The following is a 27,026-nucleotide window of genomic DNA, read 5'->3' on the forward strand; positions in this document are numbered from 1 at the left end:
GAAATCTAGGAAAGAAGCATCCACTCATAGTTGACATTTACATATACGACTAGTCATGGATGTAATGCATTACGTCATTATTGGGTAACTTAGGAGTAATTAGTTGGATGACATTAATGATCAATTTAAGATGGAGTTCATCACCCATGCTGTTGATTTTTTCGTCCCAATTCTCTACAATAAAGATCCAATTTTTCTTAATTCTTTTAACAGTGATATATGTGGATTTAAGAAGCCAAAACAAGAGTGGAAGATTCATCTAACTCAAGGTGGATTCAAACGTTTTTCCTCCATTTTATTTGTGCAGAATTTAGAAACATAGCCAACCCTACAAGTATTTGTCTCTATATTTAAAGTTGTCCTCTAATTATAAGTCTAGTCTGTGGTGCGCTCTGCCATCAAATGTTAGCTGTGGAAGATTTTAGTGAATTTTCTGTATGTCATTACGTTGGTGAAGGGATGCTGTTGCATGTGGATTAGAGAACTTTGATGAGAGTGGTCCCCTAGAGAGTTGCAAATTACCAAAGGCATGGGAGTGAGTTAAGGGGGCAAATGAAAACAGAGCTTCAAATGTCACTGCATAATTATGGCAAAATCAACACAGCTATGAGGATGGTGTACTTATGGACGTCATTTATGCTACTTTATGACATTATCTGGGCTTTGGCTATGTATCTCCGCTTGGCACTTTTGTTCCTATTTTGTGTTGGTCTTTAATTTTTGTCCCTTATAACAAACAACTTTTTCGGAGGCATAAGTTAATATTTTCGTATCATAATATCCCACAAGTTATACCCTGCGCGGTTAAAAAACTTATGTCCGCTAGACATAAATTCAATTGCTAAGGGCAAAATTAAAGACCAGTCCGTTGAAGGATAAAAGTGCAATTTTTTCCCATTTTTACCCATCCAATAAGCCCATCTAAAAGCTAGTCTAATATGTAGCCCAAATTGGCCGTGAGAAAACTTGTTAATTTTTTTTTATTATTTGATATGTTATATATAGTTATGATAAAGAAAAAGAAATTATTAGGTAATTAAGCAAATTATAAGAAGGAAAACTATAACTTGGTTAGAGTTGGGCGGATTGGGCCATAATCCATTGTTTAGACCATTTGGATGTCCATTTCGGCCCAAATAATCTTTGGGCGGGTCAATAACTCATCCATTTAGGAGGTCAATCTATTTTGATGTGTCCAAATTCAGCTCATGGCCCCATTTGACACTCATAATCTCTATTCATATATTCTTAAGACCCCCATTCGAGAGACTTCAGCAAATAAAAATTTACTTTTTTTTTTCTTAACTAAACTTTCTTATTTCCCCCCCCCCCCCCCCGCGCCCCCCGCCCCCCGCCCCCCGTACCGCAACCCTCAGTTTGATAGGAGTGGAGAGGACAGGGAAAGGCGAATAGTTTCATTTTCATTATAATTATTTCTACTGCTAATCTGTCTGCACATATTTATACAGACAGAAAGACATTGAACATGTAGGTATTAATTATATACAATATTAACTCCACCTGCTAAGTACTACTAGTAACTAAGGACCACAATAAAATGGAGGTCATATAAGTATGCCACGTGTTTTGGAGAAATTACTTATGATCACGTACGTCTTTCTTCACTTTTGGGTAAAAGGAAGCCATCATTTATTCTTTTCTGTATTATTGTTTATAGCAATTTCTTCTACTGGAAAAGAAAATACTAGTAGTACGTAGTTTTTAATGGCTACAGTCTACAGTTATCTCACTTTCACACTGTCGTATACAAAAATATATATCAGTCGAGATCGAATTATTAGTCACATATATAATTCGATGAAATTGTAGTGACATTAAATTATAGAAAACTTGTGCATTTGTAAGTTGATGAAGTTAGTTGAGTCACGTATAACGTGAAGTCCAATAAAACATGAGGAATTTTATAAACTTGCCAACTAATCTAGCTATTCGCCACAACAACAACAAAACAAAAAAAAAGGTTGTTGAATAAATTTTAGTAACCAAAGATTAAAAAGAAAGATTAAAGATAGTACAATTTTGATATTATAAATCAAAGGGCCTATTGGAGTCTACTCAGGGGAGTGGGGGGAGAAGAAGACAATTAGAATTAGATATATCAATGGGCCTATATTTGTACCCTCACTACTGTGTCATGGCCCATGGGGTTAGTACGGAGTACCATTAGGATAAAACCCTACAAAAAAGGATTTTCCAAACTAGCTAGTGCGTTTCCTATGACGAAAAAAGAAATTTATGAAATTAATTTTCTAGTGTTTAGTTACTTTGAGTTGCTAAATATATTTTCTACCAGATGAAAAAAAATACTTTTCATCACTTAACTGTGAAAGTCGTTTTTCTTTACAGTTTTTCTTTTTTTTTTCAATTCACTTGCTTCAACCAAAATTGTTTTTGACTTTTATACTAAAAGATACCATCAAACGTTGTTTTCAAATCCCATCTCCTCTAGTTAACAAAAAAAAAACCATTGTTTTCAAATCATATTTTTTTTAATCTGATTTGATTATCCTACATGACATATATACTTTTGTGTCCAACTAATTGTTAAAAAAGGCTCTAGACCTATTTAATGAAAAATCTTTTTCACGAAAAATAACACACCCTAGCTAATATTTGCTTATTTCTCGACAAGGTTCTTTCATTTACATTTTTTACTTTTTAATAGAAAATTTGGCTCAAATTAGCAATTCCACTCTGATCATTTCACATGAATGAATTTCCTGCGTACTACTTTCAGTACTTTCACTTTGTAATAATTATTAATTAAGGAAACACAATCACTATTGCAAGGTTGTAAATGAAAGTGACCACTCACAGAGGAGCTAAAGACAATGTCAAAAGCTCTTACACAAATAAAGATCAGGAAATAAAATGCGTTAGTGCAGCTTAGTTTCTGCAGAAAATACAAAGACTATTTATTACAGCTATGAAAGAAAAACGACTAAAGGTCAAAATAAAACTATCAATTGTACTACTAATTACTGAATTCATGGCTTGGCAGGCAGAGAAATTCATTGTTGGGTTGTTGTCTGTACCCTAAACAAATGTTGGTCCATCCTTTGTTCCTCATGTAAGAAATGAAAAATCTATTAAACACTACTGTCCAAAATTATATGACGGCCGTCTCTTTTTATTCAGATTAAAAAAATATATATATTTAGTAATAATTTAACTTTAAACTTCTTATTTTATTTTGAATAAAATGATTTATTATCATACAAATATTTATATCTTATTTTAGATTACAAATTTCAAAAACATTGTGTTTATTCTTAAGTTTTATATTCAATCAAATACCTTCACATAAAGTGAGATAGAGGAGTGACATTTACTCGACAAGTGAGGGATGGCTCAGTGGTTAAGCACCTCCACCCACGACCGGTAGGTCATGGGTTCGAGTCACACTGGAGGGGAAGTGTGGAAACACTATAAATCCTCCTAAAAATGGGAGGGGGGAAAAAAAAAGACAAAAAAATTTCTTCCAATTTATGAAGAGTGGAAGGTGGTTGTGGGCGCATGCATTTGACACACTAACCAAAAAATTCTCTCCCTAGGAAAATGCTATCAGTGGACTCAACTTACCACAACCCCCTCCCCCGACCACCCCCTGACCCCAACCTTCCAACGGTAACAACAAAGGAAAATTCTGAATTCCAACCCACCCAAACCAATGAAACCACGCCAGCTCAACCATGTTTGGTTGCTCCTCCACCTCTTTCTCTACCTAACCCATCGGAAAATAGCAAAATTAAAGAAAGCCCTCCTCCTCAGACATCTTCTCCACCTAATGATAACACTAATCCAAGCATAGCTCCACCCAATAACAATTTCCCAAAAATTTCCTCAAATTTTGACAAAACAAACCTTCCCAAACCGACTAAAGATGCTGAAATCGCCCAGAATAAGAGGAAAGAACCTTTTACCTCTGCGGATGGAGTAGGGGAGAGACAAAATTTTCCAAGCTCTATCAATACTAATCAGGGCATTTTGAAGCCGAAAATCAGTGGGCAGAAAGGTAGTATCAACTCTAGGGCCAACAATCAAGGAATTTCGAAACCAAGTTTCTCTGCAGCGGTTCAAGCGAGCCTTACACCTCCGGAAAACTCCGCTCCGGTGGAGATTAGAAGAGGCACACATCTTGGTAAGCGAGCAGTTTTTTTCAGTGCCAATGACTACTTCATAAATCTTGCACAGGATTGTAAAATGACTGTTGTTGGGAAATTCTACAAAGGAAGGCCAAATATGGAGGATCTTAGGAACCAGTTTTATAGTCAATTCCACCTCAAAGGGACAGTCAACATCGCTTATGTAGACTCGACACATGTTTACATTGATTTCACAAACGACACTGATTTTAGACACATCTATTTCAAACCGTTCATATATTTTGGTGATTGCCCCATGAAGGTCCTTAAATGGACTCCTGATTTTAAACCAGAAGCAGAAACTACCATAGTCCCTGTTTGGATTCTTGTTCACAAATTACCTTGGCATCTCTTTAGATGGCACATCCTTTCCAGATTGGTAGAGGATGTTGGGCTAGCTATTGCTCCTGATCAAGCCACTTTCTCCAAATCTAGGGGAAATGTGGCTAAAGTCAAGGTTGAAATTGATCTTCTTAAGCCTAGAATTGATCAACTTTGGTTGGGTTTCAATAGGCTAGATGGTGCAGAAGATGGGGTTTGGCTTGACATTGAATATGAGAATGTACCTGGTTACTGTACCTATTGTAAATTCCAGGGACATAATGTTTTTGAATGTAGAACTAAGGCTGCATATGAAAGGGCAAAGAATCAGAGGGAACAACAGGAACAAGAAAAGAAAAATCAACCACATGATCATAATAACAACTTTGGTGACAACAATCGTGATGAAGATGAAGAAGGTTTCATTACAGTAAAAGGAAAGGGCAGACAAATAGGTAATAGCAGTGGAATAAATGACACCAATATGGCACAACCCAACAATAATCTCACACAAAACAGTGAAAGGGATAAGATAAATAATGGTGAAAGAAGCAACATCAGAGGTGATACTGGCAAACAAGTTGTTGATAAGCAAACACTTTCACAAATCAGTGATGATACAGATTCTCAAAACAAAAAAAAAATGGAAACTCAGAAGAGAACCCAAAGACATGAAGCTTGGACTAGCACAAACAAGAACAGATACCATGATGCTCAAATTAACTCAGGCAAGAACAAACAACATGAAGCTAAGGATTATTTACAGGACAAGGAGAAGCAGTTACCAAACAGGAAATATATTGACAAACAAAGGGAAAAAAGGCAGAGGAAGAAGACTATCCAAATGGAACAAGACACTTTAAAAAAAAACAAGAAGATGGAACAGGAGGAATCACAACAGATAGCGCCAACTCAGGAAAAAATTGAAGAAGGAAAAGTCCTTATTGATCAGATACTTCAGGATGAACACAAAGGGCCAAACCATACACCTATAGAATGTGCAAAAGATACAAACACAAGTCAACAACTCAAAGGCAGTGAAACACAACAGGATCAAAACACTCATGATGAACAAAATGTCCCAGAACATACCGCTAGAAAAAGTTCTAGAGTTTCCAACTCCAATCAGCAATCAAAAGGAAGTGATGGACAACATATTGAAAAATCTGATTTGCAGATTCATAAAGAACCAAACATCATTAATGCTACTAACAACATTCATGAAGCTAGCTCATCTGATAGTGAAGTTGGGGTTCCTGACAGTGATTATGAAATAGGGGATGACTCAGACGAAGAAGAGGAATCAGAGGATGCTTCAGATACACTGGATGAGGACGACTATGAAAGCCTGGAAGAGGGCCCTTTTGATGGTGATGAAGTTGCAAAAAGGATTGTTGAAACTTTTAATGGACAACATAGCAGTGACCCTACCATTTCCCAAGCTTTTGGGGATATCTCTGATAGGGTAAACCTATCACCAAGAGGATCTAATATGTCAAGAAGGGGAAGAGGCAACTACAGAGGTAGGGGTGGCAGAAATGCTCCCTCATCATCAACACAACACAACACAAAAACCAAGTTTGTTTACTATGATTAACATTTTAAGTTGGAATATCAGGGGCATAAAAAGCTCCATTGAAAGGCTATGCCAGCTCAATAGACAACACAAAATTCAGTTTCTTGCTATTCAGGAACCATTCTGCAAAACCACAAAACTTGACAGATACAGAAGACGATTGGGTTATAATTTTGCTTATGCTAACTGCAACAACATGATATGGATATTTACTGATGAAGATGTTGAATGCCAAGTCTATTCTGACACTGAACAACAACTTTCTTGCTTTATCAAGATTGGAGATGATACTATTTCCATCACTACTGTTTATGCCAAGTGTAAAGCTTCTCTCAGGGAATCTCTATGGGAAGATCTCAGCCTTATTGCTTCCAGTCAGAATCTTGAATGGATGGTTTTAGGAGATTTCAACTGTATTACTGATCAAACTGAGAAGATAGGAGGAAATCCACATAGAATGGAGAAGAGTTTACCTCTTCTTGAATGTATTGGAGACTGTGATCTTTATGACCTGGGCTTTATTGGTTCTGCCTTTACTTGGTGTAACTACAGAGCTATAGAGAATAGAATATGGAAGAGATTAGACAGAGCCATGTCTAATCAGAAATGGTTAACTACTTTTCCTGAGACTAGTGTCACACATTTGGTTAGATCTGGGTCTGATCATGCCCCTTTGCTTATACATGCTAAAACTTGTAACATTAGTCATATTAAATACTTTAAATTCTTGAACTTTTGGGTGGATAAACCTGATTTTCAGGATATTGTGAAGCAAGCTTGGCAGATAGATGTACAGGGTTCTCAGGTCTGGAGGTTCCACATGAAACTGAAAAATACAAGTAAGAAACTATCTTGGTGGTCTAGGAACATCATTGGAGACATTTTCGAGCATACAAAAACAATGGAAAAAAGGGTGGCTGATCTTGAGGATGTTTGCCTTCAAGACAACTCTACTACTAATATGGTTAACCTTAATGAGGCCAATGCTTTACTAATCAGGCATTACAAGACTGAGGAAGCCTTCTGGAGGCAAAAGGCTGGTATTAAGTGGCATGCTGAAGGGGATCTAAATACAAAATTTTTCCATTCTGTTATTACTTCCAGGAGGCAAAGATTGTCTCTCAAGAAGATAAAAAATGGGGAAGGTAACTGGATTGAGGGGGACAGAATTGCTCAAGAAGCTATTTCATACTTTGAGAACATTTTCACAGAAGACAACAATAACAATGATTTTTCTAAACTCTCATGTCTTCCTAAGATTGTCTCAAGGGAGGATAATGAGATGCTATGCTCTATTCCCACCATGCAAGAACTCAAAGACACTGTTTTCTCAATGGATCCTGGAAGTGCACCAGGCCCTGATGGCATGACGGGTATTTTTTATCATAAATGCTGGGATATTATTTCTATTGATCTTCTTAACATGATTATTGAGATTTTTAAGGGTGGGATTATAAATAGGGCTATTTCTCACTCTTGCCTGATTTTAATCCCCAAAGTCAAATCTCCTCAAGCTTTTTCTGATCTTAGACCAATTAGTTTAAGTAATTTTTCTTGCAAAATTCTCTCTAAACTGATTAATGGTAGACTTACCAGTATTATGGATAAGATTATCTCCCAAAATCAATCCGGCTTTATGAAAGGTAGGTCTATTAATGAGAATATTACTCTTACTCAAGAGATGGTGCACAACATGAACAAAGCTGAGCCCAATGACAATGTAGTTATGAAATTAGATATGGCTAAGGCATATGATAGGGTCTCTTGGACCTATATGTGCCATGTGCTTAAACAGTTGGGCTTCTCTGACTCTTGGGTTGATCTGATTCAACGTATTATCTCTAATAACTGGTATTCCATTAATATAAATGGTACAAGGCATGGTTTTTTCAAATCCACTAGAGGTCTCAAGCAGGGTGACCCCCTTTCTCCTTCTTTGTTTGTTATTGGAGCTGAATTGTTATCTAGAATGCTGAATCATTTGACCAATGACAGTTTTGTTCCTTTTACTTGCAAAAGTAATGGACCTTCTATTACCCATTTGTGCTATGCTGATGACACTATCCTTTTCAGCTCTGGGGATCGCAATTCCATCACTATGATGATGGATAAACTCAGTGAATATGAGAAAATCTCTGGTCAACTTGTTAACAAGAGAAAATCTGGCTTCATGGTTCACTCCAAGGCCAGTGACTCTTTTATCCAGGATATTATTAATCTCACTGGTTTTGCTCATCAAAAACTCCCTTTTAATTATTTGGGCTGCCCTATTTACACTGGTAGGAAGAAAATTACCTACTTCAATGATTTGGTGGCTAAGGTGTCCAATAGAATTACTCGTTGGCATAACAGGACTCTTTCTACTGGAGGCAAGGCAGTACTTATCAAATCAGTTCTTGCTTCTATTCCTCTTCACACTCTTTCTGTCATTCAACCCCCTAAAACCTGTATTAAACAGATCGAAATGTGCATTGCTAACTTCTTTTGGGGGGATAGTGATGGCAAGAAAAAATACCATTGGATGGCCTGGAAAAAGCTGTGTTATCCTACTTGTGAAGGAGGAGCTGGCTTTAGAGGCATCCAATCCTTTTGTGATGCTTTTGCAGCCAAGAATTGGTGGAGTTTTAGAACTAAATCTTCTTTGCTCAACCAATTCATGGAAGCAAAATACTGCATAAGATCTCATCCAGTTGACAAAAAATTTGCGAGTGGGGATTCCCATGTTTGGAAAAGGCTCACTGACATCAGGGCTAGATGTGAACAACATATATTATGGAAAGTTGGCCAAGGCAACCTATCATTTTGGTGGGACAATTGGACAGGACTTGGACCAATTGCTTACCTTTTACCTACTGAATACAGAGCAAAGAGAGTGAGGGTCTCTGAATTTATATATGATGGCAAATGGAACACTCTTACTCTTTCCAGTCTATTGCCTGATCATATTTGGCAACATATTGCCAAGATTGGCATTGAACCAGACAAGGATGATTATCCAGTTTGGCTACCTGATCCCAGTGGTAGATTTACTTGTAAATCTGCTTGGGATCTACTTAGACCAAGCAGAAACCACACACTTTCAGCAGCGAAAACATGGCACTGTAAGCTTCCATTTAAAGTTTCCTTCTTCATGCTCAGATTGTTACATTCCAGGCTACCTACAGATGAGAAAATTGTGAAATTTGGTGTCAATGGACCTTCTAGATGTTGTTGTTGCAAAATTTTCAAACTGGAAACTATTGAACACCTTTTTTGTCATAGTGAGACTGCCAAGGTTTGGGAATATTTCTGTAACACTTGCGGCATTCCGTACAAAAAGATTAATGCTAGATCCTTGATTCTCCAGTGGTGGTTGACTAAACCAAAAAACAAACTTCATGAACTTCTCTTACAATGTACTCCTATTTTGATCTGTTGGGAAATTTGGAAGGCAAGATGTGCTTTCAGATATGAGAATATCCCAATCTCCTATAACAGGATCATTAATCAAGTTACTTGGCTTGCTTATCTCATTATTAACAGCCAGATACCATCTCTGAATCTCAAGCCAATTTGGCTAGAGTTGTGGGATCAGGTTGAAACTATTAAACAAGCTATTGATATCAAGGTTGTTAGATGGGCCAAGCCTAATCACCTCACTATGAAACTAAACACTGATGGTTGTTGTAAAGGCAACCCGGGAGAGGCAGCAGGTGGTGGCATCCTCAGAGACTACAATGGACAGCTGGTGATGGCCTTTCATTCTTACTTTGGCACTACTAGTAACAATGTTGCTGAATGTTTGGCTATATTGAAAGGACTGCAATGGTGTAATGATCATGGCTTTCACGACCTTGTGATCGAATCAGATTCTCAAATGGTCATTCACATGATTAATGGGACATATAATATTCCAATTGTGTTGAGAGATCAAATCCGGAAGATCAGGCAGATTATGTCACAAGGAAGGATTATTGCTCAACACTGCTTTAGAGAAGCCAATTTTGTTGCTGATCATCTTGCTAATATGGGACTTGCTGACAGAAGGGATAAATTCTTCACTCAAGCTATTTCTTTACCACATGAAGTTAAAACTTTAATGAAGAATGATCAAAGGGGCTTTGCTCATTTCAGAATTAGGACCAAAAAAGGGCACTACACTTTTGACAATGACTAAACTTAGCTACTGTAATATGTGGTTCTTAGTTTTTGCTTTCAACACTTTCTTTTTCATATGTAACTCAGGAAAGCAGTCCTTTCTTGATATCATCTTCTACTTGTTTGCTAGCTTTTTCAGGATGTCTAATCTCATTCTTCATTGTATCATAGAGGCTAAGGTTTATGTCCTCCTCAGTGTCTTCTTTTGGTTAAATATATGGACAGGTAGGGGTCTGGCCAAACCCCCCGTCACCATAGGTTGATAACCTAGGTGAGTGGATTATTAAAAAAAAAAAAAAAAAAAAGGAGTGACATTTACTCACCTAGTGATAACAAAACTATCTAGAGAAACTACATCTCATATCCGCAAACCCGGTTGGATATTAATTTTTTTCTTTTTCTCAAAAAAAGATTTCAACATATAGTTGGATTGATTTTTGAAAATTTTCTTGATAATGAGTTTCAATTTGAATTAGGAATTTTGACCAAAAAAAAATCCACTCACAAAATTTCTACCTTTTTTCAAATTAATTAAATACATTATCCAACACACAACTTCAATTTCTAAATACCATTTTTCATTTTTTTTTTTCAAATATCAGTATTTTCTATGTTTAAATACAACTGAAATCTAATAACCTTAAATGACCCTTTGGCCATAGAATTATTTACTTTTTTTTGGATTTTTTTTTTTCAAAAATTAGTGTTGGGCATGAAAAAAGAAAAACTTGTTTTTCACAATCAAAATCTTGTTGAAAGTACATTTCAATAAAAAATATCATTTACAAAAACTTAAGCGAAACATACCTCTAACTCCAAAATTTCAAAAAAAAAATGTTTTTTTTTTATTTATTTCAATGGCCAAACGCCTACTAAAGAAAGAAGTCAGAAGATTAGAGTACTGAAACTATCTAGCACTCATGGGGTAGCGTGCTAGACCTCTAGGCTCTAGGTTTAACCAATTCCTTTTGTTTGGCTGTACAAAGAAATGAGATATATGAGTTTTATTGTACTAACATTGGAAAAGAAAGTAATGATAAATAAATGTATAGTGCCTTTCATTATATTTTTCTTGGATCTCATCATGCAGACAGCGATCATCTATCTGAAATTATGTATATTATTATTATTTGGATTTACTTTTGATGTTTAATTAATTCGCAAAACAATGTTAGTGTCTGAATCCTAATCTTTTAACCTACAATTGCTTTAAAGATAAATTGATCGAATACCATGTGCTCCTACTCTTTATATTTAGTTTTAGATTTGTCCCATATTTTTTCCTTTTCTTTTTATGGTAGTAGGGACCAATTTTGAGCTCTCAATAATTACCCAAACATATAAGTAGCAATAAGAAAATGTAGACAGCAAGTACAATTTTGAAAATGCACTTATAAAGTTTGCTTTTCAGGATTTGCCTGCAAGGGTGATGTAGCCTAATCAAGTATACATTAAAAATCATAAGGTCTCAAATTTTGATGGACAAAATTACCGACCTGTGCTGGTATTATGAGATAATGAGTACCTCATAAAATTAGTCGAATTATGCGTGTAAGCTAACCTGGACACCTTAATTATATATTTTAAAAAAACGCAAGAGTCCGAAGAACGTCAAAGTTTATGGTTTAAGCCTTAAGGTGTTACACTTTTTCATCTCTTCAACGTCAAACCTACTAAGTACTAACAAGAAGTAAAAGAAGGAAAAACTAGAAAGAGTTTGGTCATCAATCTTTTCGTTTGAACTAAGTGGTTGTAGCCTTTGGAATATTTTGGGGCCCTTGACCTTTATGTGAATGAAAATGACTTGAGGAGAAAAGTTCAATAATTATTACTTAAAATTTATTTAATTTTTAGGAAAAGATAAAATATTTATTTAATTGTGCGAATTAGTTGAAGTTAGCGCCACCTAAGATTCCGAACGGCTAAATTAAGTTACTAATTACAGCAGCCAATGAATGATATATTTATTAGTCGAATATAGATTTATAGATTATTAGTTGAAGTCAACCATATCTACTGACATGAAGATGCCAGCTGTTTCTATTTTTAATTTTTTTAGTCAAGGAAATTGTGTTGTTAGATCTACTAAATAGTAAATTTACTAAATCTTGGATTTTGGAAAGGTTTAATTAGATGCGGGACTTACATATATTTTATTCTTGTAGAGTTTGGACAAGAGAAAGAGCACAAGATCTAAGCAGAATCCACATGATTGACTGTAATTCTAGTTTCTTTTCTTGAGGAGAAAGTTGAAGACCATGATTTAATTGTGCCTGGGTAACTTAAACTTGGAAAAGTTTTTGACAAAATGATTTCTAAAACCTATTTCGATTATTGCTTTAAATGATTGTGTGATGAGAAGTTTCATCTATGGACTAGTAAAAAGTTGCATTTTTTTTTTTAATCAAGTAGAGCTTACTCTTAAAAAAAAAGAAAAAAAAAGAAAGAGAGAGAGACTGATAATTCCGAACCTAGAGTGTTTTTGAAGAAGCAAAATAAATTTGTCTACCACATATGCCTCTCCTGCTGTTATTTTATTTTTAAGCAAACATGGAAAAAGCAGATATTAAACACTTTAAATGCTTTTTGTCGTCTAGATGTCTTAATCTTTAGGAAGAAGTTTCTAATATTGTGCTGCTCTAATATTATTCCTATTGTTGAGCTTATAAGTGAATATATTTTCCCTCATTCTTTTAGAATTCCTGTCTCATCACCTCATTCTTTCTACTCATTTGACCATCGTTTTTGACATTAAACAGATCATTGATTATTTTTTTCTTCCTGAAAGAGAATATTTAACTTGCATAAACTTCTTAAAGAACAGAAGAAGCATCCTTTATATGAATTATCTGATTGAAAACAAGAAAATAGGTATAGCCAAACTTTTTAACTTTCAAAGTTGTGTCCTCATCTAGCAGTTTCATCGTGTTTTGCTGAGTCTGTGGTCTTAACAAATAAATTCAAAATAAATTTTGTTAAAATTATTTTAGTTGATAACTGTAATAATTAGGCCAACTTAATAATTTAAGTGTCATAACTCGTGTTGCACTTCTCCTAGATTGTAATGACTGTTTTGAGGTATCAATTAATTATCACTTATTAACAAAAAAATCACGCCGTATTATTACCTCCGATGTTATTGATATAAAATAATTATAGAGAAGTTTGTCATATCAACGAAAAGTACTTCACATACATATGTTTGTTCGATGCCTATATTATAGAAAATATTACGAAAATAAAATATATAAGCTTAGTGTAGGAATAAAAATAAAAAGCAGAACAATATAGATTTAATGTGAACAAATAATTATCAACAAAATAATGGCTTAAAGCGAAAATCCTATGATGCATAAGAAAATTGAGAATCAGAAAATACCTTTTACTTTTTAATTAGTAGCACTTAGAAAAAGAAAACTACGTATATTTTTATTATTAGCATTTAAATAAAGGTGCCGTGACCTACCATACACGGCGGAATAAACAAACACTTATGGGAACCCCAAATACTTTCCCACTGTTCAAATAATCAATAGATGAAGGGCAACATTGTCATTTCAAATCTGCTCATCTCCACCATTTCCGGACACTGAAAATCTGACTCGAGATTATGTGTCCTCGACCATAATTAAAATTCCAATTTACCCCCTCAATTAAAATTGAGAGTCACGATTACTCCTACAATATTTTTATTTTCATTATAAAAACACCCTTGAGGAAGTATTTCATGTCTTCCTTCAACATAATAGTACATAAATTTGGTAAGTTATCCTAATAAAATGAGAAATTTATGTTCAAATTTGTAGGTTTCATGCAGATACAATGCCCTTTATACTCTTTTTTGCTTGACGGTTAAAACGTTATTTTTGTTTTTTTTTTTGTTTGTTAAAGTGCATTTTGATATACTAAATTTGAATTTCTGAATAATATTTTTATTGAGATGAAAAATGTAAAATATATAACACTACCATGGACAGAAAAAAATAAAGAAATGATAGTTTTTGCCCTCTTACAATTTGAATAGAACAAAATGACTTTTTAAGATCCAGAAAAAATGATTTATGATCAATTATGCTTCATATATTATCCCTGGGGTACTCATACTTTTACATAAATCTACATATTACAATTTGTATATATTCTTTTTCTTTCTAAACTGCTCCGTAGTATTTTTTTGTCAATCTTTTGTTCACTTCAACTTTTTACTTTTTTAAAAAGAATTATACATGATGGAGAAGAAGGAAATTACAAATTGAGAAAATCATAACGAAGTAGGCGTTTGAACATGCGATTTCATTTCATGAGATAAATCCCAAATCATCTAAAAAGGCATGATTTGAGATTTGAACTCATGATTTCAAAAAATGTAAATGTAAAATTTGACCCATACATTTATATTTTGTAAAAAAACACCCATAAGTTGATAGATATATTTACAATCATGTTTACCAAGCATTTGTATTAAATACTAATCTGCAAGCTGGTAAAATATATTTACCAATCATGTTTACTATGTGGGAGGATTATATTAAAGAGTAGTTACATTACTATTCATGTTAAATTTTCTTTTTTATTGAACTAAAGTTTGATCAATTGATGTTATATTTTTAGAAAGTCCTTCTAGTAGCGTTTTAATTTTATTATGAATTATGATTTACTCATTTGATAAGATTGTTATAAGAATTGAGAAAATTTTAATGATTTTCACAACTTGTGGGGTTTTTATGTTTATGAAAAAAGTTATAACTTAAAAAAATTCAAATTATATGTCTAAATATGGTTTCATCTCATGAGATGAAGTAATGTCCAAATGGCTCCTAAGTGTAAGCTGTGATAGCTAATCAATTTATCACTTGAAAGTTGAAATTCAAACAATACGGGCGAAGGTGAAAAAATAAAATAAAAAATGGACTAATTGAACTTAGGAAGGTAAACTGAAATATGATTACCGATAAAAGGGCAAAAGAGTCATTGTACTGTTGCTCAACCTGTAATGATACAGCCACCCAAGGGAGCATGGCTTGCAGAGTTGGCAATGTCGTTTCTCTTTGGACGAATTCACCCATTTTTCGCTTTCTCTACCCCTCAACAGATTTTCGTTTTCTCTCTCTACCCGTCAAACTACAAACTCTCTCTCTCTCTCTATACATCACAGCAGTAAGTAGTTAAGCTGCTCCACTCCTTCAACTACTTTCTCTCTCATCATTCCCTTCATTTATTATTCCTCCTATATTCATTATTACTCTCCCATTCAATTTCAGAATAACTACTTTTTTAGAGAGAGAGAGGCGTGAAACGAAACGATGCCGTTAGTGAGAACTACGGTGAGGAATGTGTACGGATTGGGAACGCCGGAATTACACCGTGACACAGATAAAGAGGATCCTAAGGCGGTGCTTGACGGCGTTGCTGTCGCTGGACTCGTCGGGATCTTACGTCAGCTCGGCGATCTCGCTGAGTACGTTTTTCTGAATTTCTATTTCATTCTTTGTTTTCTGTTGTGTTCTATTTTGTTGTACTGTGGTGCAGTTGCAGTAATTTCTGAAAAACTATACAACTTTTTTTTTTTTTTTTTTTGTGCTGGCAAAACGGAAGTATTGCTGAAATTTCAAATTAGTTAAGTTACATTGTTTTTTATGAGAAGGAATTGTATGAAATTTGCTGGTTTTATCAGCATCTTTCTTTCTTGTTTGTTTTCATTCTTTCATAATTATTTCCCTAGTCTTAGTGCATGCAAAATAAGTACTCCCTCCGTTTCATTCAATTTGTTTGTCTGGTTTTGACTTGGTACGGAGTTTAAGGAAGTAAAGAAGAGGTTTGAAACTTTTGGTTGTGAACTAAAGATATGTAGAATGTACCAAAATGCCCTTTAATCTTATGTTTTTAAACATGTAAGTGGAAGTTGCCAAAAAAAAAAAAAAAGAAGGAAAGAGACCTTCTTGTTGAAACGGACTGAATAGGAAAGTAAAACAAAGAAATTGAAACGGAGGGATTATGTTAATTTGATTTGTAGAGTTATATATAAGAAGCAGTGGAATAAAATGCTAAGGTGGTTTACATTTTCATTGGTGTCAATGTAGACTTAGCTAAAGACAGGGCAAAATGGAAGAAAAAGATTCATATATGTCGTGCTACTAGTTGAGAATAGGTTTTACGCTTGTTACAGAACTTCTAATATTATTGTTCTTATTATTTGTTATATAATTAACTTATTTTTCATTTCTGTTTTATTTAGTATGATGAATGATATGAATTGGATTTTTGAAACTATATTATTACTACTAGTGATATTAAACACTTCTGGATATTTCAAAATAGAAAAAGGTCATTTTAAATTAGGAGAAAAAAAAATGATGTCTTATAAATTAGAAAATGAAAAAGGTAACTTCTTTCTCTATTTCAATATTTTGGTTACTTCGGATCTACCAAAGTCAAGTCGACTAATTTTGGGGCAAAATAAGAAAAGGATAAACTTTTCATTTGAAGATAGCAACTAGAGGTTTACCAAGGATAATTGTGGTCAAAGTTGTCATATTGACTGTAGAGAATTGTCAAGTGAAAAAATCTTTAAATGAAAGGGTGTCCATAAATTACATGCAAAAGAATCTTACTATATACTCTATGGCCAATCATGCTGTAAGGAAAAAATGTTATATTTGGAAAATTTAATATTATTCTGCTTACATTTGCAACATTTATGATGAGGCACTTGATAAACATGATCAGAGAAAGTTAAACTATTGATAATCTTAACATAGTTGCATTACAATTGTTGTCTTCACTTGAGTGGTGGATCTCCACACGTACATTCGTCAACTTGACTATGGCTTTCAGCAGTCATCTTGTACAATTATGGTGGGGTTTGTCGGGGAATACTGTGGTTCTAGCATTCAACATTGATGTATTGCCTTTTATAGGATTTGTCATCTGTAAATTTGCTATTATTTGAAGAATTTTCCTTTGTTTTTTTCTGTGAAGTGCTAGTCTTCTAGAAACAAGCTTTTCTTAGGCTAGTTGGAAGATATGGTTGGTTTCAATATGGGAATTATGACCTGTATGGCCAATAAAAACTCAGCAGAAAGTCCTGAATCGTTATAGCTCATACAGATTATACAGAGTAGTTATAATGCATCTAAGAATGGTAGATGCTGGGCCTGCGTTGCAAAAATGTAGTTTAATGTGAGCACCCTAGGATATAGCTTAGCGGTTAATGAAGTTGGAATGAAGACCATGAGAGACCAAGGTCTGAATCTTAGCAGAGGCAAAAAACTAAGGTGATTTCTTACCTGATACATGTACCTGTACTGGTGTAAAGATGGAAGTAAAGTAACTGTGAAATAGTTGCGGTGCATGCAAGCTGGTACAAACACTCCGTTCTATTCCATATATTAAAACAAGAAGAGGAGTTCAATGTGATGGTCTTACCTTCTCATAAGAGGTTAATGACTCGCTGCCCTTTGGAGGATGAAGTAATGAGTCCTGTGCTTAACTATGCATTTGAATCCTGGTGGGCTGAATTCTTTTGTTGCTATTGGGTTGTTTTCCAAGTTTTAGTTTCTAGCATATCTTTTACTGCAAACAACTTAAGTACTCTGAATTAGTCATCTCTTATATGGAGCTGAGGTGGATATATATATATATATATATATATATATATATAAAAGTTTCAGCGGGTATTTCAAACATCCAATAATAGCATGTTTGGCCAAGCTTCTGAGAAGCTAAAAGTGCTAATCATTTTTTGAGAAAAAGTGCTTATTTTAAAGAATTGAGGGTGTTTGGCCAAACTCTTAGAGCCTGTTTGGATGGGCTTATGCCTATAAGCTGCAAACAGCTTATAAGCTAAAAAAAATAAGTTGGGGTAGTCTAACTTTTTTTTTTTTTGGCTTATAAGCTGTTTTCAGCTTATAAGCTGCTTTAGATAACCTAAGTCAAATGGGCCCAATTATTTTTTTGAGCTTATTTTAAGCACAAAATGACTTTAAGCTGGCCAGCCAAACACTCAAAAAAGCTGAAAACAACTTATAAGTCAATCCAAACGGGCTCTTAGTCTTAGTAAAAAAATAAGTGCTTCTGAATAGTAGTAGAAGCTGGAAAAAAGTAGCTTTTCCCCATAAACACTTCTGGAACCTTGGCCAAGCACAAATTAGTGCTCTAATGTTGGCAAAAGTGCTTTCTAAATTGATTAGCCAAACACAAACTGCTACTCTGCAAAGTTGCTTTTTTCAAAAACCACTTTTGACAGAAAATACTCTTTTCAATAAGTTTGGTTAAATTAGATACATGCAAGTTTACTCTTAGTTTGATGTCCAATTAAGGATTGGAAATATAACTTTTGAATACTTAGAAACATAGTAGTTAAGAGTAGTTTTGTGCTCGTAGATTTGCAGCGGAAGTGTTTCATGGCTTACAAGAGCAAGTGATGGTTACATCCTCGAGAAGCAATAAGTTGGTTGCTCGTCTGCAAAAAATTGAAGCTGCACTTCCTCCACTTGAGAAATCAGTATTGGCACAACGGAGTCATTTACACTTTGCTTATACAGCTGGTATGACTTTTTAATCTCAATTACTGAATTCTTTCATCCGAGGAAAGATGAGAGTGAGAATGGGGGAAATTTGGTTTTATTTCTCAAACTCCGATATACCTGTCTATGATACAAATGAAGTTCCACCAATAAAGTTTTGCTTGTAGGAAATACTTCAACTTTGGTGTATTTGGAATATCCATTTCACAGCTTAAATGGCTTCTTTTTTTTGTTCTTCGAGTTTTTTATGGAAGCAGTTGGTATGCAGGATCAAATTGGCATGCCCGTATCCGTAGTGAACAAAATCATTTTATATACAATGACTTGCCAAGATTTATCATGGATTCATACGAAGAATGTCATGGTCCGCCACGCTTGCATTTGCTTGACAAGTATGTGAACTCACCTTTATAGCTATATTACCTCCTGATTGCACTGTTACACTCGTTAAACTTCTACTTGTCTGTTCAGATTTGACCCTGGTGGACCTGGATCTTGCTTGAAAAGGTATTCAGATCCGACTTTCTTTAAGAGAGCATCAGTCGGGTCAGATGAAGAATATATTGACAAAGTCCTAAAAGAAAAGAAGGGTCGAAAGATTAAGGTATCTCATGATAATTCTGAAATTACCTACCACAGCTTGACTAGTGTAGATTTACTTGTTTTTTTTTTTTTTTGATGACATGGGAACCCGCAGCCGCTACCCTTTGGGTGCGCACAGGGTAAACCCAGCTCCTGTGCAATAGCTCGCAAACCACACAGGAGAGGTAACCCGCACTAGGCAAGCCCCGTGCGACGAGCTCAACCCAGAAGGCAAATCCCCTGCTGTCGTAGGCAGGGGGTTTCGAACCGGAGACCTCCATTAGGAAAGCCCCATGCTCAACCAACTGAGCCACCCTTGAGGGTAGATTTACTTGGTTTTTTTTTTTTTTTTTGGTGAAGTAATTAAAATGTATTAGAATGGCATCAAGAAGATGCAGAGGTTACAACTAAGCATGGAGCTGCTTCAAACAAGAATTAACATGAAGCTAGCTGAGCAAAAATATGTAAACCAGTCAAAAGATCCAAAAAGATATCCCCTAAGACCCTACTGTGCTAGAGTTAGGGAGCTAACAAAATCCAAAAAATTATCCACACTGTTTACAGGGGAGAAAAAGTGCCAACTGAAAAGAGTAACTAAACATCTAGCCTTAATGATACTTATGGAAGTTGATATTCCATCTAGCCCCTAAGATTTACTTAGTTTTTTTTTGAGCAGTATCTTCCTATATATTCACAGGATGTTAAAAAGTTGAAGAAATACCCTATTAACTTGAAAATACAAGTACACACACATCAGTGATGGCCTCTCCAAAATGTCCCATGCATATAGGTAGAGCCAGAAGTATGCTGTATGGATATGTTGGCATTATCAGGGACAGCTAGAAATTTGATTCAGACGGAGAAGATCTTTTGATGTCAAATATATAGATTAGGAGTATAAACTTGTATTATTTTTATATACATGGACAAGTGAAGTCTAAAAATAAGATTAAATTGTTGAAAACTGAATGAAATGAAAAGTAATAAACTTTGATTGGAAACTATTGCACAAATTTAGCAGAAAAGAAAACAAAAGACTAGCATGTTAATTGATATCTCAATAGAACTGTCTTTTCAGAAAAGAAAAATGATCTTGTTTTATTATTAAATTCTTTTCAAGAAATTAACTCAATGAAACTAAACATCGATTCCTCACTGTTGGATACATTTAATAGAGCGAAGAAATATATCAGTAACATATTTTTTGTAAATTTAATGAAACTATATAATTCAAGTGGTAGTTCATATTAAATTTTCTTTTGGACCATGTAGCTCGGACTCTCCTAAAATAATGCCGCACCTATGTCGGATCCTCCCGAAATATACTACTTTTGGAGGATATGACATGCACCGGTCAGCATTTTTGAATAGTCCGAGTAACATAGCTTTTGGATGTAGGATTGTCATCTAAACAAAATGCAACTAATATATAACTTACATCTGTCAAATCATTGGAACAAAGTAATAGGGCAGTCCGGAGCACTAAGCTCCCACTATGCACAAGGTCTAGGTAAGGGATGGCCCACATTAGGTCTGTTGTACGTGACCTTACCTTTCATTTCTGTGAGGCCATTGGAAGAAGATAAAAAAGAAATTGCATACAAGCAATTTGTTGTCCTTTCTTTCATCTTTTCCGCGTTGTCTGTTTAGCTTTTGGTTTGCAGAACTTTCTTTGTGTATCCTTGATAGGAAAGGAGGGCATAAAATAGAACCTAAACAGAACCCAAAACGAAATAATTGTATTAAGTCATGCCAAATGTTAGGTATCCCCTGCCAAAATATGAATGTATGGTTGTCCTTCTTTTTCCTTTATTTTTCGTGTTTTGAGGTTGCTCATGGGATAGTTGTTAAGGGATTTTGGCAGAAGTTTGGGAAGAGGGGGGGGGGGGGGGGGGGTGCGGACAGCGCCCTCTAACATCCTCTTATCCATCTGTGCACACCGGTGCTTGACATTGATGAAATCTAACTTTGCACAGTGAACATTAAGAAGTTACTAAAAGCACGTGTTAGTACTGTCTGTTTATAATTGCATTAATCTTAAAATTGTTGCCATAGCCATACTCCAGAACGGAATTGAAAGGCAATGCCTGCCATATATGCAGATTGAGCAAAAGAGGCAAGGGGAATGGGCTGCTTAAGAGTCGTTCTTCCATTAGTAAAAATTGAAAAAGATCAGCTCTTATTTGCACTGGGATTTTGTTCTATTCCCTGGTATACACAATAGTCTTTTGTTTAACGGGTTGTTGCTTTGGCCCTGAAATATTAGAATTAACCTTCTGTAGTGCTTCTTATTATAAGCTCAAGAAAGGATGTTCTTCCAGCAAGTGCTCATGAATGCTAAACAAAAAACTGTGCTAAAGCAAGCTTATTACTTTCTGATGGTAATTTCAATAAATTTCTTACACAAATATGTGTCGATATTGAACAGAAGAAACGGTCATGGAGGAGGAATGGAGAAGTCTCTCGTAGTGCGTCTATGCCCAATTATGGTAGTAGGTATGCGTTACTTGTCTTCTCTTGTGGATAGAAAAGATGGGTGGTGACTTTAAAAAATTGATGTATGATAGGGGCAGTATATTCATAGCTTTTACAGATTGGAATTTTCTAAAAGATAACTTTGTGATATTTGCACATTGCAGAATGCCATTGTCTTCTAGAAATCTGGATAGGCGTCCTTCCTTGGTTCATAGTTTCTCCACGTATGATACCACCCTCAAATCTGACAGAGATTCGAGACATGGGTCGGGCCTGGTGGAACGTGTTTCACAGCCAAGTTTCTCAACTCAACCTGAAGATGGCAAATCTGAGACTGTTTCATCTCCAGTAAAAATGCAGCATAATCAGTCCTTTGATTATTCTTTTCTTGAAGAGAAGAGCGATCATGCTTACAATGATATTGGCAATGATTCGTCACAAGAGCTAACTGACCTTGTTTCGACTTCTGTTGCTTGGAACTTGAAGATGCAACCTGACACGCAAGAGTCTAAAGGATCCTTTGATTCGATTTCACAGCTACATCATAGCAATATGTCGCAAGAGTCTAAAGGATCCTTTGGTTCGATTTCACAGCTACATGATAGCAATATGCTTGATCATGCTTTTCCTGACGAAAGAGGTGATGTTGAATATGATGACATTTGTAATAGTGTAGCAGAAGAGCAAGCTGGTCATTGCACATCTTTTGTTACTTGGAATGATAAAACAGGACGTGAGAAACAAGAGTCTAGAGAATTCTCTTCTCAATTCCAGATTCATCATGATGCTTTGCCTGATTGTGCTTCCCCTGATCGAAAAGGCGATGATGAGTACAGTGATAGGGGAAATAGCTTTACAGAGGACCAAATTGACCGCAACTTATTATCTGTTGCTTTGAGTGGTAAGATGAGATCTGCAGAAGTGGAGTCTAAAGAAATCTTCTACTCTCCGTTGCAGATGAATCCAAGTACTTCCGTAGAAGATGCTTCACCTGATGAAAAGCTTTGGGCCATATCTGATGAAGAGAGTAACAATTTTCCACAAGAGCAAGTTGTTCCTAGTTCACCTTTCTTAACTAGCAGTGTTAAGAATGAACGATTGGACCTTATTATTCAGAAGTATGATGTTGATGAGAGTTTGGAGACACGTCAAGAAAATCTACTCCTAGATACACAGGTATTGGATTTAGCAACTTCTGCAAATATTGAACAAAGTTGTGAACCTAAGGCTGAAATTATACCAAGGTCAATTTCTTATGAAAGCCAGTTTGATGACATTGAAAGTGAAACTGACAATTTTATGGATGCACTTAACACCATTGAGTCAGAGTCTGAAACTGATTTGGATTGTCAAAGAAAACGAGCGATGGTGCTGGAGTCTAGTTTTAAGACTGAATCATCCTTGAATGGAACCCTTGAAAATAGAGCAGAACTTTCTGATCGGAATTTGTCTACTCCTACACCTGAAGCCACAGGTAGAAAATCCCCTGAGAACAGTGGTTTTGGTGGTAATACCAACTTGGCATCCGCTGACTCTGATCCTGGAGCTTTCTCTTCCTCTGAGAAAGTAAAATGTGAGGAGATTCCAGAGAATATCTCTTCAGAGTTTGGTGAGTTTTTATCGCCTCCTCAGATAGCTAGAATTACTTTAAAACCAGACAGTTCTATAGGTGTCCCTTCAAGTAAAAGATCCAATATTCTGGAAACATCACAAGAGGAACTACTTGTTAGCAATCATATCACCTCTAGCCCTAGGAATCCTGTTTCAGCATTGCCAGTGGTCAACAAGATCCAGTGTGGTCCTTCCGACTCTGAAAAACCTCCACCCCTACTTCTGGGCACTCCTTCAGTCAAATTCTGGACAAATGGTGGCTTGCTCGGGCTTGAGCCTTCAAAACCGCCAGATGGTGTAATAAATAGTGTTGGTCAAGTATATGAAGCTAATCAAAATGAGGTAGTTGTTACTTCAAGGCAAGATCCTGTTCCCAGCAGTGAAAAACATGCAGGAAAACAAGATAATGTACAGAATACCTCAAGAGAGAAAGCTGATTACCAAAATTCTGGTCAAGCAGTTGCCTTTTCTATTAAGAACATATCTTCAAGATTTTCAGCCAAAGATTTAGATGTCAAACTTGACAAGTCGAGTAATTTATGCCAGCAAAATGGCACTGATAAGCCCCTGCACAGTCCTTCAAATGGATCTGGTATGACATCTAGGACAATGGGACCAGTGAGTCCAGAATCCCTAACTATTGGAGCTGGTCAAGAGAATGGGAAGAATTCATCACGTATTCTTGAACTAGGTAATAGATTGCTTACAAATGGGTTCCACGGGAAATTCTCACTTGGTTGGAATGATAACACTGATTCAGTCAGTTCCTTGAACACTGGTAGCAATGAGCCGATAAACGATTATCAACATTTTATGAGTAGAACAATTAAAGACTTCGCAGGAAGACGATCCCCGTTTACGTCACCTTCTTCGTCACCCCCACTTGGACATATGAAAATCTCATTCCAGCTAATAGACAGCATTGAGACTTCCAAACTGAAACTCAGATTTCCTGATAGGAGTAGTATCCATGAAAGCAATAGCGATATGTTTCCCTCATTTCAGCTGGTACCAGAGCCTTCTATTCCTCTGCAAGAAGTTGGTTCAGACTCGGATGATGACACATTTTCCAGATCATCTCCCGATCTGTCAGATGACTATCTTAGCCATCAGTCTGAGTCAAACTCTGAACAGTGGGAATCTGGTAACTCTCCTAATTTAAAGGACCAGGAAGTATACAATGCTTTGCATAGAATATCGTTAACTGAATCAACTTCAACATCTTTTGAGAATGACCGAACAGCTCATCAGGATTTGCTCGCCTGCAGTAGACGTCACATTCCTTTTGCAGAATACTCTCTGGAGGATTCTCAGTCTGATAATTTATTTGATCTTCCAGTTCTGGATACCCAGCATTCCTCATTCAAGCATGGAGTAGGTAATGCGTCGTCTGCAAGAGATTTTCTAGAGCCATTGTCTGGTAAGGAGTCTACACCACCTTCTCCACCTCTCCCTCCAATGCAGTGGCAGAGTATGCAATCACATTCAGACGATGAACAAGATGATCTACATCTTTTCTCTGAAAATCGTCATGTCTTTGATCACAAGAAGCCTGGATCTACCATTTCACATCAACCTAAGCCTCCTCCATTTAAGCAAAACCAAGTTATTGAAGCTGCACTGAAAAGCAAGGTATGCTTCTTGACCCACTACAAAGATCAAATGGAAATGAAAAAAGAAAAAGGAACAGAAATTTTGGTTGAAAAGGTTCACTTTTCCACTTTCATATCACACTGGATTAAGTAGCGGATAACAATAATGCATTTACACATGCAGCAGCCACACTCGATAGACACAACTGGGCAGCAATTTGCTGATCATGCTGAAAATGGCAGAGGAGTCAATGAAAAGGATGACTTCCTGCACCAGATTAGAGCAAAAGTGAGTGGTCATTGAATATGTGCCTGCAACTGGTTTTGATGTTTGATTTAGTTCAGATTTGTTTACTATCTTTTTCTGTTAATTTTCTTTTAGCCCGTGTAAATTCCCTGAACAGTTCAAGAATTTATATATGATTTGGAAAATCAGCAAGCAGCTCTTTTTGAATTGGATATTGGATAGCTAAGCTAGTTGTAGCCTGCTCCCCTCAATGGGTTTGCTTGCTACTTTAAGCCCCATGTTTCCTTGAACTACCCTATAATTTGCTTTCTAATAAATGTGATCCACCTTCTGTAGATGATTTCTCCAAAGCTTTTGTTGAAATCTTTCAGTCTTCTTTGAAACATGAGTGGGGGTTGAAGTCACTTTGAAGTTATGATCTTCGTTCTCGAGGATGATGAAGCATCTAATAATTACCAATTTCATGCCATTTGACGAATTCTCATTAGCTACTTTCCTTTTTTTGTTGTATGATTCAGTCCTTCAATCTTAGACGAACTGTTCCAGCAAAATCAACTGGAACTACAGGACCTCCAGCAAACGTCAAGGTCACTGCAATTTTGGAGAAAGCCAATGCAATCCGTCAGGTATCAACATCTTACCATGCATCCTTCTCTCCCTTCTACCCCTACTTCCCAGATTTCCACCACCTGGTCTAATAATGAACACAAAATGGTGGATTGAGGAGGTTCCAAATTACCAACACATTTAGCTAAAATGTCAACTTGTTCCTTTCATTGACTTATTATTTTCAACTTATATTGTATGCAGGCAGTTGGAAGTGATGATGGAGAAGATAATTGGAGTGACACTTAATATTTTCCAAGCATGATGACAGTAGTCTATCAAACCAACCATGTATAATTTTGCCTCTGGAGTTAGGTGAGAGTGTCAGAAAAATATGTAAATAACTAGTTCTCATCTGTAATTATTTTTAGGTCCTGTTATTGTATCTCGATTAGCTTTTTGCCTTAGGTATCTTTCAACCTGTTTCTGTAAACATTGTGCTTGAGACTCTAGTATGACCCAGCAACATTTTCTTGATTACCGAGGCATAAATGTATGCATAAGTCTTTTTATATGAAGACACCTCCCATTGATGCTTTCTACATTTTATCTTAGTATTCTTCCACAGCTCCGACTGCACGTTCTGGAGACATAATGATTGCTAAATTTATATGAGCTCTTTGACTCCTCACCAAATCATTGAGATTCTCGTAATGCGATGAGATGATGACAGATTATATGAAGATTGAGGACATCTTTGTAATGTCACGAGATGTTCATCAACAGCTTTGATGAAGATGCTCACAATTTATCACTTAGTTACTCATTTACCCTTATTATTAACTATAATCATTTCCCAATGAATTTTTAAACATGGAATATATTATATTCAAAACGTGATATAGCAAACTTATCAGTTAATTTATTTCTTCCTAAGGGGTGTGTCAAGGCAAACGTGGAGAAGTAAAATGGACGGATGAAGTATTTATTAGGAGTTCGTTTTACTAAATTATCTTTATTAATTATGCTTCGGAAATTTAAGTTTGATTACTTTATATAGTTACTCAAATGAGGGTTTATTTTGGAAGAAAATAAATCTCTCTTGATTTGCTAAAATGAACAAGTAAAAGAAAAAAAAATCTATTTTTAATGTAAGGCTAGATAAAATGGTTACTCATTTTTAAATTATTTTTTCAAGTCTATTAAGTTTATACACCAATTAATATGAATATTATGGTAAAATATATA

The 27,026-nt window shown here is 35.6% G+C and overlaps 1 protein-coding gene across 4 annotated transcripts; it reads left to right on the forward strand.

Moving 5' to 3' along the window:
• The first annotated feature begins 15,215 nt into the window (after positions 1-15,215).
• Positions 15,216-26,380, forward strand: LOC132621075 (protein SCAR3). Of its 4 annotated transcripts, XM_060335212.1 has the most exons (10): positions 15,221-15,357; positions 15,462-15,658; positions 18,583-18,746; positions 18,994-19,117; positions 19,197-19,329; positions 21,736-21,803; positions 21,947-25,025; positions 25,170-25,274; positions 25,751-25,858; positions 26,043-26,380. In XM_060335212.1, exons 2-10 carry the CDS (start codon positions 15,504-15,506, stop codon positions 26,085-26,087), a joined length of 3,981 nt encoding a protein of 1,326 aa, XP_060191195.1. In that variant the 5' UTR covers positions 15,221-15,357; positions 15,462-15,503; the 3' UTR covers positions 26,088-26,380. The 4 variants fall into 4 exon arrangements, with proteins under 4 accessions (XP_060191194.1, XP_060191196.1, XP_060191195.1 ...); XM_060335211.1 differs by having other exon boundaries at positions 15,216-15,658; XM_060335213.1 differs by having other exon boundaries at positions 15,216-15,658; positions 25,173-25,274.
• Positions 26,381-27,026: the final 646 nt, after the last annotated feature.

The sequence above is a fragment of the Lycium barbarum genome, chromosome 12 (genome assembly GCF_019175385.1).
Source record: "Lycium barbarum isolate Lr01 chromosome 12, ASM1917538v2, whole genome shotgun sequence".
Taxonomy (NCBI): Eukaryota; Viridiplantae; Streptophyta; class Magnoliopsida; order Solanales; family Solanaceae; genus Lycium; species Lycium barbarum.